Consider the following 14,157-nt stretch of genomic DNA (forward strand, 5'->3'; position numbering starts at 1 on the left):
TTACAGTGCAGAGTTGCCAGCCTGATGACCAGCCTTCAAAGAAGGCACACCCATTCATGCACGCACCTACCTACATGTCTTTAAACGTCACTCGACCATGAGGAGGACATGCAGACTCCACACAGAAGGTGCTCCAGCCAAGAATCAAACGGGAGAACCTCTTGCTATGAGGCAACAACGCTAACCGCTAATATAAACCACTTAACCTAAACTCATTGACTGCAACACTAATTATTATTGTAGAAAAACTTGACATAAAGTTGCTAATCTGCATATACAGATTAAGCATGCTGATCTATGTTACCATATTCATTATCTATTTACATATTTATCACTATCGGTTATAGTTATTCTCTTTTTGTTTCTTGGTCAAATCAGCCATAGTGTTGCTAGTTTAGTTAACATTAAACTAAAAAGGCTTTCTTTGGGAAAACATTGCCGCTGTATGTCTCAGGTTCATCAACTCATAATCAAGCCTAAGTACTGTCTATTTTATAAAATGGAAATTTTGAGTAACTGTTAAATGCGCTGTGGCACAGAGGGATACAGTCCTGACTGCAACCAAGATGACACCAGTTCAGCCATCTGCTTGGATATTAGAAGAACCAGATTGGGAGGGAAAGAAAAGTACAGATTTTCTGCTGGTGCACTCACCCAGTGGAGGTTGCTCCAAAACTGATGATTAAGCTACCCCAGGAGTAGATGGAGGCCAGTCACAACAGCTAGGCCACAGTTATGGGAGGCATGTGGACATAGCTACCCATGCTAGGACCTTAGTAACAGGGTGCATGTTGGATCATGTGCACTCCTCTTTGTCTAGAGTCAGTGAATCACATGATGATATGGTTCCTTGGTCACTGTCATGTGAGTAGGGTTAGGGACTTTAAACAAAAATCCCCTCATACTGCCTTGCTGATGGCATTGTTTTCTTGCAGGCTTTAGTGTGTCTCACCTCACTGAAAAACAAATAGGTGGTTTTAAAAATGATGTAATGGTCCATAGAAACATGGGAAGAAAGAGCATAAAGGGAAAAAATGTCTCCATTATTATTTTAGAATTCATTTATGGGAGTTAAAGTATATAAATCTCAAATGATTTGACCAAAAATTATAGAATAACTTTTTTTTCTGTAAATAAGTATGTTACTGCTATCCCAGTTTAACACATCACACTTTAGCCTGTTTACTCTCATTCAATGTTGCTCTTCATTTAATTTGCTGTAATGCCATCTCTTTTTCAATGATGTATATTAACTTTTAATACAACAAGTTTTTCTTAATTTTGTTGTTTCTGTATATGCTATTGTTTACTATATCTTGTTCTTATTCTTGTTGTAATATGCATCCTGATTGGTCATTTTTGATCAGTGCTCTTCCCCAGTAAATAAAATCTAAATCAAATCAATCAGCCAGTCATTAAATGTACCGGTTGCCCCAATTATAAATAAATAAGGAAGCAGTCATGCTGCTTGAATAAGATCTGCATGAGCAGATTAATATTTTTCACTTTTCTTTAGTAGATTTAACTTCATGTTTTTGGATAACAGTGTGGCCTAATCAGATAGCTAATGTTTATGTAATCCCAGCCTTGATGTCTAAATCTGTAACCTTTAAAAAGGTTCAAAGTGAATGGATTTACATCACTTGTAAATTTTTGGAAGTTGTATTGCATTCCATTCTTCTAAGGAACACAAAGATTAAGCTTTGTGTTATGTTAATCCGTTTTAAGTGCTGAATTGCACCGTGTTTCATTTTCAGAGCTTGTGCCATTCTTATCAGCTGAGGTGAAAAGCCTAAATGTTCTAGAAAAACGTACTACAGACATTTCTATCTGATTTTAAGCGTGATCTGAAGCTTCTGTCAGTTGTCACTGGCGCAACAGGTAGCACACCTGCCTTTGATGTAGTAGGCTCTGGGTTCTATTTCTACACCACGTAGTTTGATTAATGGCACTGCAGTGCAGTATAAAGGGGGTGCTGCCCTCCTGAGTGTGCTGTCATTCAGATGAGATGTTAAACTGAGGCCCCATTTGCTTGAGATGGTGATAGCTTATGTGGATGTAATAGAAAAGAGATGGGGAAGTTCCCTGATCCCTTAGCAAAATTTCAGTGAGTAGTATAAATTCCACCTAGTTTCTCTTCTGAAAAGAGGCTACTAGCCTAATGGGACTAACCTGATCAACAAAAGTTAAATAAACAACTAAATACACGCATTGATCATATAGATAGAAATAACTGTACTCTGATTTCATTTGTAAGATCAAATAAAGTAACATGATTGTTAAATTTTAACTGCAGCAGCTAGGATTTATGATGTTAACAAGCATATGTGCCAATGCACTGACAGGTTGTTGTCTCATATAACAACAGTGAAAAAAAATTTTAGTTTGAGCTGATGTTGTTTCCAGAAAATTCTCCAGACAAATAAGGAAGAGTAAATCTTGCTGTAGGAATGTAGGCATAGGAACCCTGTCATGAAGATTAAAAAAAAAATGTCTTGCTGTCTTTTTAAATAAATCCTTAATTACATGTTTAAAATCAAACTAGATTAATCACTCATGTTAATTAGTAATTAATCCTCCTAGTCATTTCATATTTATTAAAAAAACAACTCCGAGATGATTCTGCAGAAAACCAAAGTTGCATAATAGTCATGAGTCAAAATAATACAGTTAACAGAAAAGTACTTGTAAGGGAAAATAGCAAACCTGAGGTCCAGTAACATTACTAATGTATTTTTGGCATAACTAAACCTTTCACAATGCATGTGCAGATATATAATCTGTACAAAATTGCCTCACATCTAACCCAACATCCATTGTGAAATTGAGGAAGCCAGGAAGTTCACAAACCCATGGAGAATGTCAGCAACTGTTTTGATATTAAGGACTCCACTGAAGCAGCAACCACATCTTCTTGTTATCCCAGAGGTAAAACAAAAGAGCACATATATGGCCAGATGTAAAAACATTTCCCAGCAGATTTCAAAAAGTAAACCAAAGGTGTACCACAGTTCAGTACTTCAGCAGCCATCTGCTGCTAGCTAATGAGTGCTGCTGTGTCTGGAAGCTTGTGCCGAAGATCCTGGTAGCTATAAACCAGGGTTTGACGCACTCAGCCTCCATTTTCTTATTATGTGACTCTAAGCAGGTCACTTAACCAGACAATGCTCTGAGGCAGTTGGGAAATTGAGCAAAACTCTTCAATGTTCTCCTAAAGTACATGCCCGTTAACTCTTCATGTCACAAGGTCAGCAGGCAGATAAGATTAATGGAGCTGCCACTAATAGTCCTGATCATTTAAAAACCTGAGACCTCATACAGCACTGGTGTAATTGTAACTTACTGACAAAACAGTAGGAAGCATTCTTTATACTCTCAAGTCTAGTTATTTTGACTGTGAACTGATATATCTGATTCATTACTAGAACTACTTATTGCAAGAGATGGCAAACATTATACAGCACTGGAATGATATAACAATGAACTTTCTGTAATGCCAGTCTTTACAGCATGCAAAGCTGGCCTGCTTACAGATCCATATGACTTTCATATAATGGATGCAGCAATATGGACTGCAGCTATAGCTTTAATTATCAGAAGATATGCTTGGCTATAAACCTGATGCTACTCTAATGGTTAGAAGGCAGGTGTTAGGGTGCCCTTCTTATTAATGAAGCGCAAGTGATTAGCCTTATAAAGACCTGTTAACAAGTGTATAAGAGGAAAAAAAATCTGCAATCAGAAATATTTTCCTTGCCTCTATCTCAATACTTTAGGAACTTCCCTTCCATTAAAATACTTTCTATAGAAAGATGCAGATTCTGTAGCAACCAATGAAGGAAAAGGACTGTCAATGTGAAACCTCTCAAAATGGATATCAGTCTTGTAAAGCTCATAGGTCCTTAAATTTCATCCTCAGATCATTCTGTGGGAAGATCATTTGCTGTATATTCTAGTGAAGAACAAAGAGCACCAAACAAATTCTTTATATTGATGGTTTTCCCAAGCTAAATTCATTAGATTTTCATTTCCTCAGATTCCTTTGCAATGGGTGGCACAATGGCACAGCGGATAATGTTGTCACCTCACAGCAAGAGGTTCAATGTTTTATTCTCAGCTGGAGTGGCTTCTGTACAGAGTCTGCACGTCTGCCCTCTGTTCATGTGTATTTTCTCTGGGTGCTCCAGTTTCGTCCCATATTCCAAAGACATGCAGTAGGTGAATTGGACAAACTAAATTGGCCATAGGTGTGAATGTGCGTGCAAGTGTATGATGTGGCAGAACTGTGGCAGGGCTAGCCACCTGGCAGTGTAAACATTGGCTCTAGATGATTGCCACTCTTGAAGTGACACCCCAACCCCATGTGTAAAAATGGGAAAAAGGAGTTGTGGATGGATGGATGGATGGAGATGTCTCCGCAACAGTCAAAGACAGCTTCATATTTAGTTTTAGACTTGCTAGCAAAATAAAATAAAAATGTCAGTGTCTTCAGCATGAAGGTGTTTTGCTCAAGCTTCTTCATACCACATCAAAAAGACTAACAGCAGAGAAAAGATCTAGATCTGCTCCTCATAATCCAGCATGTCCTCGTGAAGAACATCTGAAGGATGATATTAAGCACATTTCGGCTGATAAACCACAGCCTGAAATGTCAGCCGTGGACCTAGCAGTTGGTTACTTTGACAGCATGCAATTTTATGATGCTGATTCTGTTGGAAGTTGTCTTTCATGGGTGCTTTATGTGGGTATTGTATTTTTTCCTGGTATCTTTTGCTTTCTTTATTGTAATATGGGAGAACATGGCTTTTTTGACTCCTGCTGCAAATGTTACCTACAAAATTATTTAGTGAAGGTTATGGTAGCAATAGATAATAACATTTGGATTATATTTATGTCATCTGTCTTCATTCTTGTACTCAAATATCAGTAGCCATACCTTAGTCCCCGTGGAGATCAAAGCTAGATTTGCCCTTGCATTCTTCAGATGTTTGTTGGTGTATGTACCTCACGCATAAAGTCAGCATTGCTAGGTGCTTTCTTCAGTAATCCTTGCTGCCTCATGTGGTTCATATACCGCTTTGCATGTGAAATAATTTTGATGGTACAATCCCTCATACTCAGTAACCACTTGTTATTTTCCTTCAGAAATTGTCAACCAAAAAATTATTAAATTACTTTATTAAGGTTGCAGTAGATTAAGGCCTGATCCTTACCATGGATAGAGCTGTACATCTGCATTTTGTCTTAAAACTGCCTTTTTTATGAAATACAGTTCTGAGAGTCAGAAGATGCTCAGAAAAAATAGTTAAGGTGATGAAATCTAGGAGAGGAGTTTAATCGACTATAGTTGTGTAAGACTTAAAGAAATGAAAGTCCAACTCTTTTGTTTCAGATTTTGAAGAGGGTACTAGATTATAACTGAGTGCCTAAAGAAGGAATAGAAAGCTATTATCTAAAGCATCAAGATGCTGTTGGGTGCCAAAAAATCAATTGACTCATTAAGGTGCTGCAAGGATATCACTGTTCAATGTCACATATAAAATGGAGAGAAGGAGAGGAGGAAACTTAAGGTAGAAAATGGTTGGACTGGAGTTTTGGGAGGAAGTGAACTGTACAAAATGAATATGTTCTGGGGGGTTTGCATGCTCTCCCTACATCCATATTTTCCTTAAAACATTTTGATATTTTCTCTCCTGCAAAAAACATTTTACTCAGTGGCTACTCTAAATTATATAATATATACCCTTGTCCTTGTGGCATTGGCTGGAAATGATCTATAAACATTAGTCCAATTACCCAGTTTATCAAATAAAAAAAAAAAAACTTTCAAAACAGTTGTAAGTGGGGAATTGTGTGAACAGCGCTATATCTAAGGAGAAGCCTGCAGTTATCGTCATTGTTATCACCATCATTATTGTTATTATTATCATGATTGTTACTGTCAGCCATTTTGAGGTAGTTTAACAGTTTTATATGGTTTTTGGAAACACACTGTACAAGGTATGAAAAATAAGTTGGCAAGGGATTCTAACAATTCAGACCAAGCGCAGGTGGCAAGTGGAGGTGTGTGAAGATACAAACGGGTAATATCAAATGAAAATTTTTAATGGTGTTTATAAAATATTCATGCCCTTTTTGAACCCCCAGTCTCCCCACAGCTGTGAAATCCATTCCAGCTGACTCATTTGGCCTGCACATTCTGGCAACCTAAGACATTTTGCCTTGGTCACAAGAGCTGGGGATTGTGATGAATCACAAGATGTTACTATGTTTAGTTTTTCTGATGATCCTGCTGCAGATTAGCATGGCCAGCTTATTGTTGTCTTCAGCACCTCCCAAAGGTACTGCTGTGCATAGAATACTTAACTTACCAAGGCAGGTTGAGAGTTTAGGTCTATTTTAACATGTTTTTGACAAAATATAAGGCAATATAAGATTTTGTTTTGTTTAATATGCAGTAATACCAAATATTCCTGATATCCGATTTGAAAAGGTCTTAAGTCCAGAAGGACAATGGGTAGAAAGGGATTGGAGTGGTAGGTGGGGTGTCAGCTTGGGGACCTCATCAAGTTGGGCACAACAATTGCTAAGGCCAGTATTTATTGTATGTGTGTATAAATATGTAAGGCTTTCTTCTTTCATTTTGGGATGATTGATACTTGTGGAAAGACTAATAAGAATCCAATGGTTGATGTAAATTCCAATTAAAATTAAAAATTAAAATTAAAAATAAAAAGTAAGGTTTGTATAGTAAAACCCATTTTTAGGTCCCTTACTAGTACTGTTTTGTACTCTGCATTTCCCTCTGGGTCATTTGCATTGCAGAATACTGTTGCTATCCAGCTCAAAATAACGTGTTCTTTTATAGGTTCATAGGTACTTATGAGGCTATTGGTCCATAAAGATCTTTAGAAGCCTAGCCTTACATTCTCATGAAGTATTAACTCGGAGATGAGCCGAACATTTATGTTTCTACCTGCTTGTGTATTTTATAAGAAAAATTTAAATAAAATTCATCTAGTTATTTGCCCATTTTACACCAATAGTGCAAAATAAATCCCATGATGACACATGTTAAAAGGAATGGGTAAGTTAAAATCTTATGCTGATATTGCTCACGTACTTTTAGCTGAAAGTAAAACTGCAGCGCATGCTCTAATTATGGAGTTATTGTACAGATTAAGATGGTTAACAGACATCCTCTCTTCTGATATTCGGAGTATGGCCTGCTGTTTATGAAGGCAATATAAATTCATTAGCCTCTCTCTCTGTATGGGACTACTTTAGTCTATCGAAAGTTCACATAACCAAAACTTTAAATGATCGAGACGAGAAGACAAAAATCCCACAAGACCAAACCTTCACAATTCTGAAATTTAAAACAACAGAACACCACCTGCTGCATTTCAACACAAAAAAATCTAACTTGTTTTACGTTTTTGCAGGGGATGGGGGGGGCAAGCCCCAATGCACCCCCTCCACACACCCTGCAAATTGTATATACCAACTCCGAGATCGCACTACAGTGGGTAAAAGGGAAAATTTCCCAATCCTTACTGTAGCGCAATCTGCGTTCAGAAGTTCCGAGTGGTGTTTCATTGTTCTGGATTTTGTCACTGTAAAGGTTCCTTCTTGTGTAATTTCAGACTTCTTTTCTTCATCGTTTTAGTTTTGTTTATGTGAACTTTCAATAGACTGAAGTAGACCCCTCTGTATTTGAAGCAGCTGGTGTTATCCTGTGAATATTTGCACATAGAGGGGTTATCCTGTGTATGCTTACATATAGCGAGATTATCTTGTGAACGGTTACACATAGTGGTGCTAACCTGTGAATGTTACGTATAGTTTCATAGATAAGAACTAGCTAGCTGCCCTTGCAGGCCATTTTAAGCCTGAACAATTTCCCTGTGGTGCTTGAATTAACCTATCCCATTTAATATTAAATTGGCCTTACCCATCCCGTGGTCGATAATTATATATCACCCCCTAGTGAGAATAAGTGGGGTATACCACAGATAATTTGAGGATACTCATGCATGGGATAAAGTATTTAGGAGCTGCCTCTGTCCATTAGTAGTACAGCGGGCAGCCCTCATATAAATTTTCTACTGCCCATTCATAGAGCTAGATTGCACTTGAATATGAACAAGGATGAGTGTTGTTTTATGTAGATGGAGAGGCTGTTCCAAGCATGGTTATCTTGTAAATGGTTATACAGTGAAACTGGTCCCCAGCCTTTTCCCTTTTAGGAGTTCAAGCACTGTGATCATTGTACTCTTTCGGTTTCAGTGCACACACACATCCATGTATGTGTAAGTTAAGAGGATTTTCAGAGCTCTACATGGCAGTTGCAGACCTACATGATAAAACTCTGTATGTTAATACTTTCTTGTTAGCCATAATAAACTATGCATAGTAGTACATCTGTGGAGGGTACAGATAGTGGTGTATCAGCAGTAAAGCTCAAAATGGTTTCTGAACAATTTATTAACTGTCCATAAGTTTAGTTTATGAGTTCATAATTTTATGTACATCAGCTGCTATGTGAGCTATGTTTTACTACTGCAGCATCGTAACATCAAAATACTCTAATTTACAAACACTGCATTGTAATGTATTTAAATGTTCTAGTACAACTGCCTGCTTCTGTTCCACTGTATTTTTTTGACAATAAAATGAAATATATTTGTAGTATGTATTATGGTGATGGATCAATGTTACTTTGCAATCATTGTTTTTTTGTATGTTTTTGTTTTTTTTTCTTTTTAGGCTCAGGAACATCAGAAGCAGATATTGTACACCAGTCATTATTGGAAAGTAACGCTGTTACTGAAGTCTGCCTTACTGTGCTTGATATTATTTCAATCTTTTGTCAGAGTTTCAAGGTACTGCTTCCAACACAGTGTAATGTTATACACCAAACCATATGAATTTTTGAAGTAATAAGTCTTAATGAATCAGTAACCACAACAGGGTGCAGAAGTGGATAAAACGCCACAAGTAAAATCAGAAAAATCCACTCTGCAGCCGATATACTACAACCCAAAACAAAAATGTATTGATCATAAATCCATAAGGAAAAACAAACAGTCAAGCGCTTTCGTCAAATGACTTCTTCAGACCAAAACTTCATGGTTACATTTCCTTATATACCCTTAGGTAACTAATTCAATTAAACAGTAATCAATATTTAAAATGGCAATGTTTTAAAATGTGAATAAAAGGGAGAAGACATGGAAATACAGCAATTTAAAAACTGTACAAATACGCAAATAAAAGAACTTGATGCAAATGAAGAAGTATACATAAAGAAAAAATATAGATGAAAACAACATTTCATAATTTTGTAGCCCTGAACTTTAGTTCAGGTTTAATACTAATACATTCGTTATACCAGAGATCACTGTGGTGTTAAGCTTAAATTGCCACTGGGTTTCTGCTCTTAATAATTGGTTAGTCCAATCGCCCCCTCTGAAGTCCTTATTAACCACTTCTAACCAACCGAGAAATTATTACATGTAACAATGGTATTGTTCACTTACATAAGGGTTTTAAAATTTGTAACTATACAGGTTTACATGTGTGTAAAGATTTGTTTCATTTATTAATGAAAGGGATGAAATTTGTCCCCTCAACCAAGGAAGATGTAAGTAAAACATTAACAGAATTAAAGATTTTTGTAAGGAAACTAAATTTGAAATTTTTAAACAAAGATAAGAAAGTTGAGGTGGGAGAAAGGAACCTGGAAATCAGAAAGAGAAGTTGTTACAACCCCCCACTAGTCCCTATTTTAAGCTCCTTTGAGAATGTGTGTTCCCAGGAAATATATCAGTCTTTGCAAACTCATAAGAATAGGATTCACAACCTTTCTAAGGCAGAAAAAAGTTTGTTGGATGAGTTAAGAAGTGAAAACAACACAAGGTTTATGAAACCAGACAAGGGTGGGGGCATGGTTATTGTAAACTCTGAAGATTGCAACAACAAAATTACTTGTATGCTAAATGATGCTACTAAATATGAACATGTGTCCAGGAATGAAATCCAGCTTTCATATCGGAAAGTTCAATTTATTTTGGAGGATTCATTATACCAAGGGGTTATTAATGAAGAAATATACAACTTTCTCCATGTTGAACATCCCACTATACCTATAGCCTTTGGTATTCTGAAAACACATAAAAGTATAATTGATCCCTCATATAGACTTATCATTTCTGGACACAACAGTATCACATACCCCCTTGGTATTTTCATTGACCGAATGGTCAGGAAGGCATTGGCTCCCATAGATCACATTTTAATTGATTCTTGGGATTTTTTAAGAAATGTAAAAAATGATTTCTTTAGTGATGAGGTTTGTTTTTCCACGTTGGATGTTGTTGATCTTTTTACATCCATTCCACATGCTATAGGCTTGGAATTTTTTCGTGAAGTCTTGGTAGCTAAAACCAACCTAAGTGGAAACATGATTAACTTCATTTTGGAACTGATGGAGATTGTTTTGAAAAATATTTTTTTTAGCTTTGGAGGGGAATTTTACAGACAAACAAAAGGAGTAGCAATGGGTAACAGTTGTGCCCCTATTTTCGCCAATCTTGTTATGTACCAATGGGAAAATCATTATATTTTTAACACGAGTTACAAAGGTGACTGGTGCCTTTATTTAAGATTTTTAGATGATTTATTTATTTTATGGAAGAATGAAGGGTCCTATGTTAAATTTCTTGAGTATTTAAACGGATCCTGTGAATATTTTAAATTTACTGGCACCAGTAATGATAAACAGATTAATTTTTTAGATGTGATGTTAATCGAGGACCCTTATTCTAAAAGGTTCCATTCTTGGGTTTTTAGGAAACCCACTTTTTCTAACGACTACCTGGAATTTACTAGTAACCACCCCTTGTTTATGAAAAGAAATATTGTGAAGGGCCAAATGGTCAGGGTGGTTACAATGTGCTCCAAATTTAGTTTTGTGTAAGACGAAACACAACAGGTTTTGGACATGTTCCTTGTCAGGGGTTACCCACTTGATTTTTTAACCCAACTAAGGGACCAAGTAATTAGTGAATGGGACCTTAGATACAAACCCCTACTAGGGGTAACCGAACAAACAACAAATAGAAATCAAGATGAAAGAAAGGATTTTTCACAGGCTGTGGTATTAACACATGGTGACACTTCAAGTTGTGTTAAAAACATTATTAAAAATAACTGGGCTATGTTTAAGGGTTACAAAGATCTATGGTCAGTTATTGGTGTTGAACCCTTGTTTATATATAGGGTCAATAGTAATTTGATATGTATATTGGAAAATAGACACCCAGTAAAGAACGGTAAAAAGAAAGGGACAACTAGATGTGGGGCCTGTGACTATTGTAGTTATATTATTGAAGTTCCTAAGGTAAAACTGGGTCCTTATGAAATTGCAGTGATCTTTTCCCCAGGTTCTTGTACAACAACAGGTGTTGTTTATTTGGCTAGATGTAAGGATTGTGGACAATTTTATATAGGGAAAACCGAAAGAAGGTTAAATCGAAGGATTTATGAACATTGTTATAGTATCACAAAAAAGACGAAAAAAATGCACTATATAAACATATTAGTATTAACCCTTCCCATTCCTTTAAATCTGGCATTTTAGAAGTGGTTAATAAGGACTTCAGAGGGGGTGATTGGACTAACAAATTATTAAGACCAGAAACCCGGTGGCAATTTAAGCTTAACGCCACAGTGATCCCTGGTATTAACGAATGTATTAGTGTTAAACCTGAACTAAAGTTCAGGGCTACAAAATTATGAAATGTTGTTTTCATCTATATTTTTTCTTTATGTATACTTCTTCATTTGCATCAAGTTCTTTTATTTGCATATTTGTACAGTTTTTAAATTGCTGTATTTCCATGTCTTCTCCCTTTCATTCACATTTTAAAACATTGCCATTTTAAATATTAATTACTGTTTAATTGAATTAGTTACCTAAGGGTATATAAGGAAATGTAACCATGAAGTTTTGTTCTGAAGAAGTCATTTGACGAAAGTGCTTGACTGTTTGTTTTTGTTTTTCCTTATGGATTTATGATCAATAAATTTTTGTTTTGGGTTGTAGTATATCGGCTCCAGAGTGGATTTTTCTGATCTTAATGAATCAGTTCTTCACTAGTCATTCCTTATGTTTTAGGTAGTGCTTGAGGTGGTAAGACCCTACTTAATCAACTTTTATTATGACTTGTACTGTGACAGTTACTGTATATGCACAGACTTAGAAGGAAGCAACTCATGTGATTGTGACTTATGCCCGTGTACTAACTTATGTTTTATCCAAACATTAAATTACTGTCTTTGTACCTGGAATTATCTTTTTATTTATCTTTCAGATCTTTGACAAGCAATATTCCGTTTTTTCTGGAGTTGCAACATTAACCCCCCTCCCACACACACACACACACACACACACACACACACACACACACACACACATACATGTACCCACACAGACACTTTTTGTGATTTTTTTTCCTGCTCTTGCTGAAGTTAATATACTTGTATAGATACCAGGTACTACTCTTCCTGATGACAGTGAGGTGCCATTTGGGCCGAAGTTATTAATATACTTGTATAGAGACCAGGTACTACTCTTCCTGATGACAGTGAGATGCCATTTGGGCTGAAGTTATTAATATACTTATATAGAGACCAGGTACTACTCTTCCTGATGACAGTGAGGTGCCATTTGTCAATACTTGTGTAAATATCGCCTCCTTTCAATGTATTAGCTGGTGGGTCAGAGTGCAGGATTTCTTTGGCTGTGGAAAAACACTAGGGTTACTAGTGGAAGGTAAAAAAATATACCCAATATCATTCTATACTGAGAGATGGCAAATGCTCAAACTAATATAGTTTAATGAAACAAAACTTTCATAGTACTTATTTAAGATAGCTTGTGGACTGTTTGTTTCTGGTATTTCTTTCTCCATCTTTCAGGAAATTTTGCATTCTACTGTATGTTTTCTGAAGGACAGGAGAAGACTTTTCTAATTAACGTGTTGCTGTCTATCAGATGGTGAATTCTTTTGGATGTTAAGTGATCTGTTAGGTTGACAAGTTATTTATCAAGAATCACCATGGAAGATGGGTGATAGAAGTCATAAATGCAGGTACATCTTGTAATAAAGCACATTTCCTGAGATTAGAGAAAGCCCCTACCATAATCAGTACAATGTCTGAAGGAAAGATGCATGTGTCGTTTTGCCATTGTGAGCACTTGATATGATAACCCACCAAATTCTTACCTACCAGGAAACAGACTGCTTGACTTCTAGAAGGATTTAATCTGATCCTCCAGACTGTTAGCTGAAAGCTGTAAGGATGGGGTGCAGAATGTACACTGCTCAGGGGGCTTTAGTGATAATGAGATTAGACTGTTAGCTAAAGTTCTAAGGATAAGGGTCCAATATGTATGCTGGTCAATGGGCTTTAGTGATATCCTAATGAGATTAGACTGTTAGCTGAAAGTTCTAAAGATGGAGGTACAGTATGCATGCTGTTCTGTGGGCTTTAATGATATCCTAATGAGCTTAGCTTTTTTTCCAATAGGATAGCTCTCATTTAATCCTCAAGTTTTTATACATTTTTCATTAATTTGGTTTTCCTTTTATTTCAGTTATTTTTTTCTGACTTAATCACATTAAATATAATCTCTAAAATTTTAAATTGTTTTCCAATGCTAACTTGCAATTGATCTCAGAAGTCTTGCTTGGGTAATCTAATTTTCAAGGAAAAAGATAAAGGAGTATATGGTGAAAATAATGTCACAAGCTTTAGGATGGGGAATGAAAGGAGAATATGTATTCCATATCCCAATCAACTCCTACTTCATAACTTTAATTCCATATCCCAATCAACTCTGTCTTCATAACTTTAATTCCATATCCCAATCAACTCTGTCTTCATAACTTTAATTCCATATCCCAATTAAATCTGTCTTCATAACTTTAATTCCATATCCCAATTAAATCTGTCTTCATAACTTTAATTCCATATCCCAATTAAATCTGTCTTCATAACTTTAACCTACCCATCCCTTCTTTCAACCCAGCTGAAATATTACTTACCTCCTTAATCATGAATATCTACTTCTAACTCAAAATAGCCTCC

At 36.1% G+C, this 14,157-nt stretch overlaps 1 protein-coding gene across 1 annotated transcript in view; it reads left to right on the plus strand.

The window, feature by feature from the left end:
• Positions 1 to 14,157, plus strand: part of DOCK11 (dedicator of cytokinesis 11) — a 1,858,863-nt gene that overhangs the window by 1,121,309 nt on the left and 723,397 nt on the right. The window contains exon 39 of the mRNA XM_044057487.1: positions 8,770 to 8,885. Coding sequence (XP_043913422.1) covers positions 8,770 to 8,885 — 116 coding nt within the window. The remainder of the gene's footprint in view (positions 1 to 8,769; positions 8,886 to 14,157) is intronic.

The sequence above is a fragment of the Protopterus annectens genome, chromosome 15.part0, assembly GCF_019279795.1.
Source record: "Protopterus annectens isolate FY-2018-M chromosome 15.part0, PAN1.0, whole genome shotgun sequence".
NCBI lineage: Eukaryota > Metazoa > Chordata > Ceratodontiformes > Protopteridae > Protopterus > Protopterus annectens.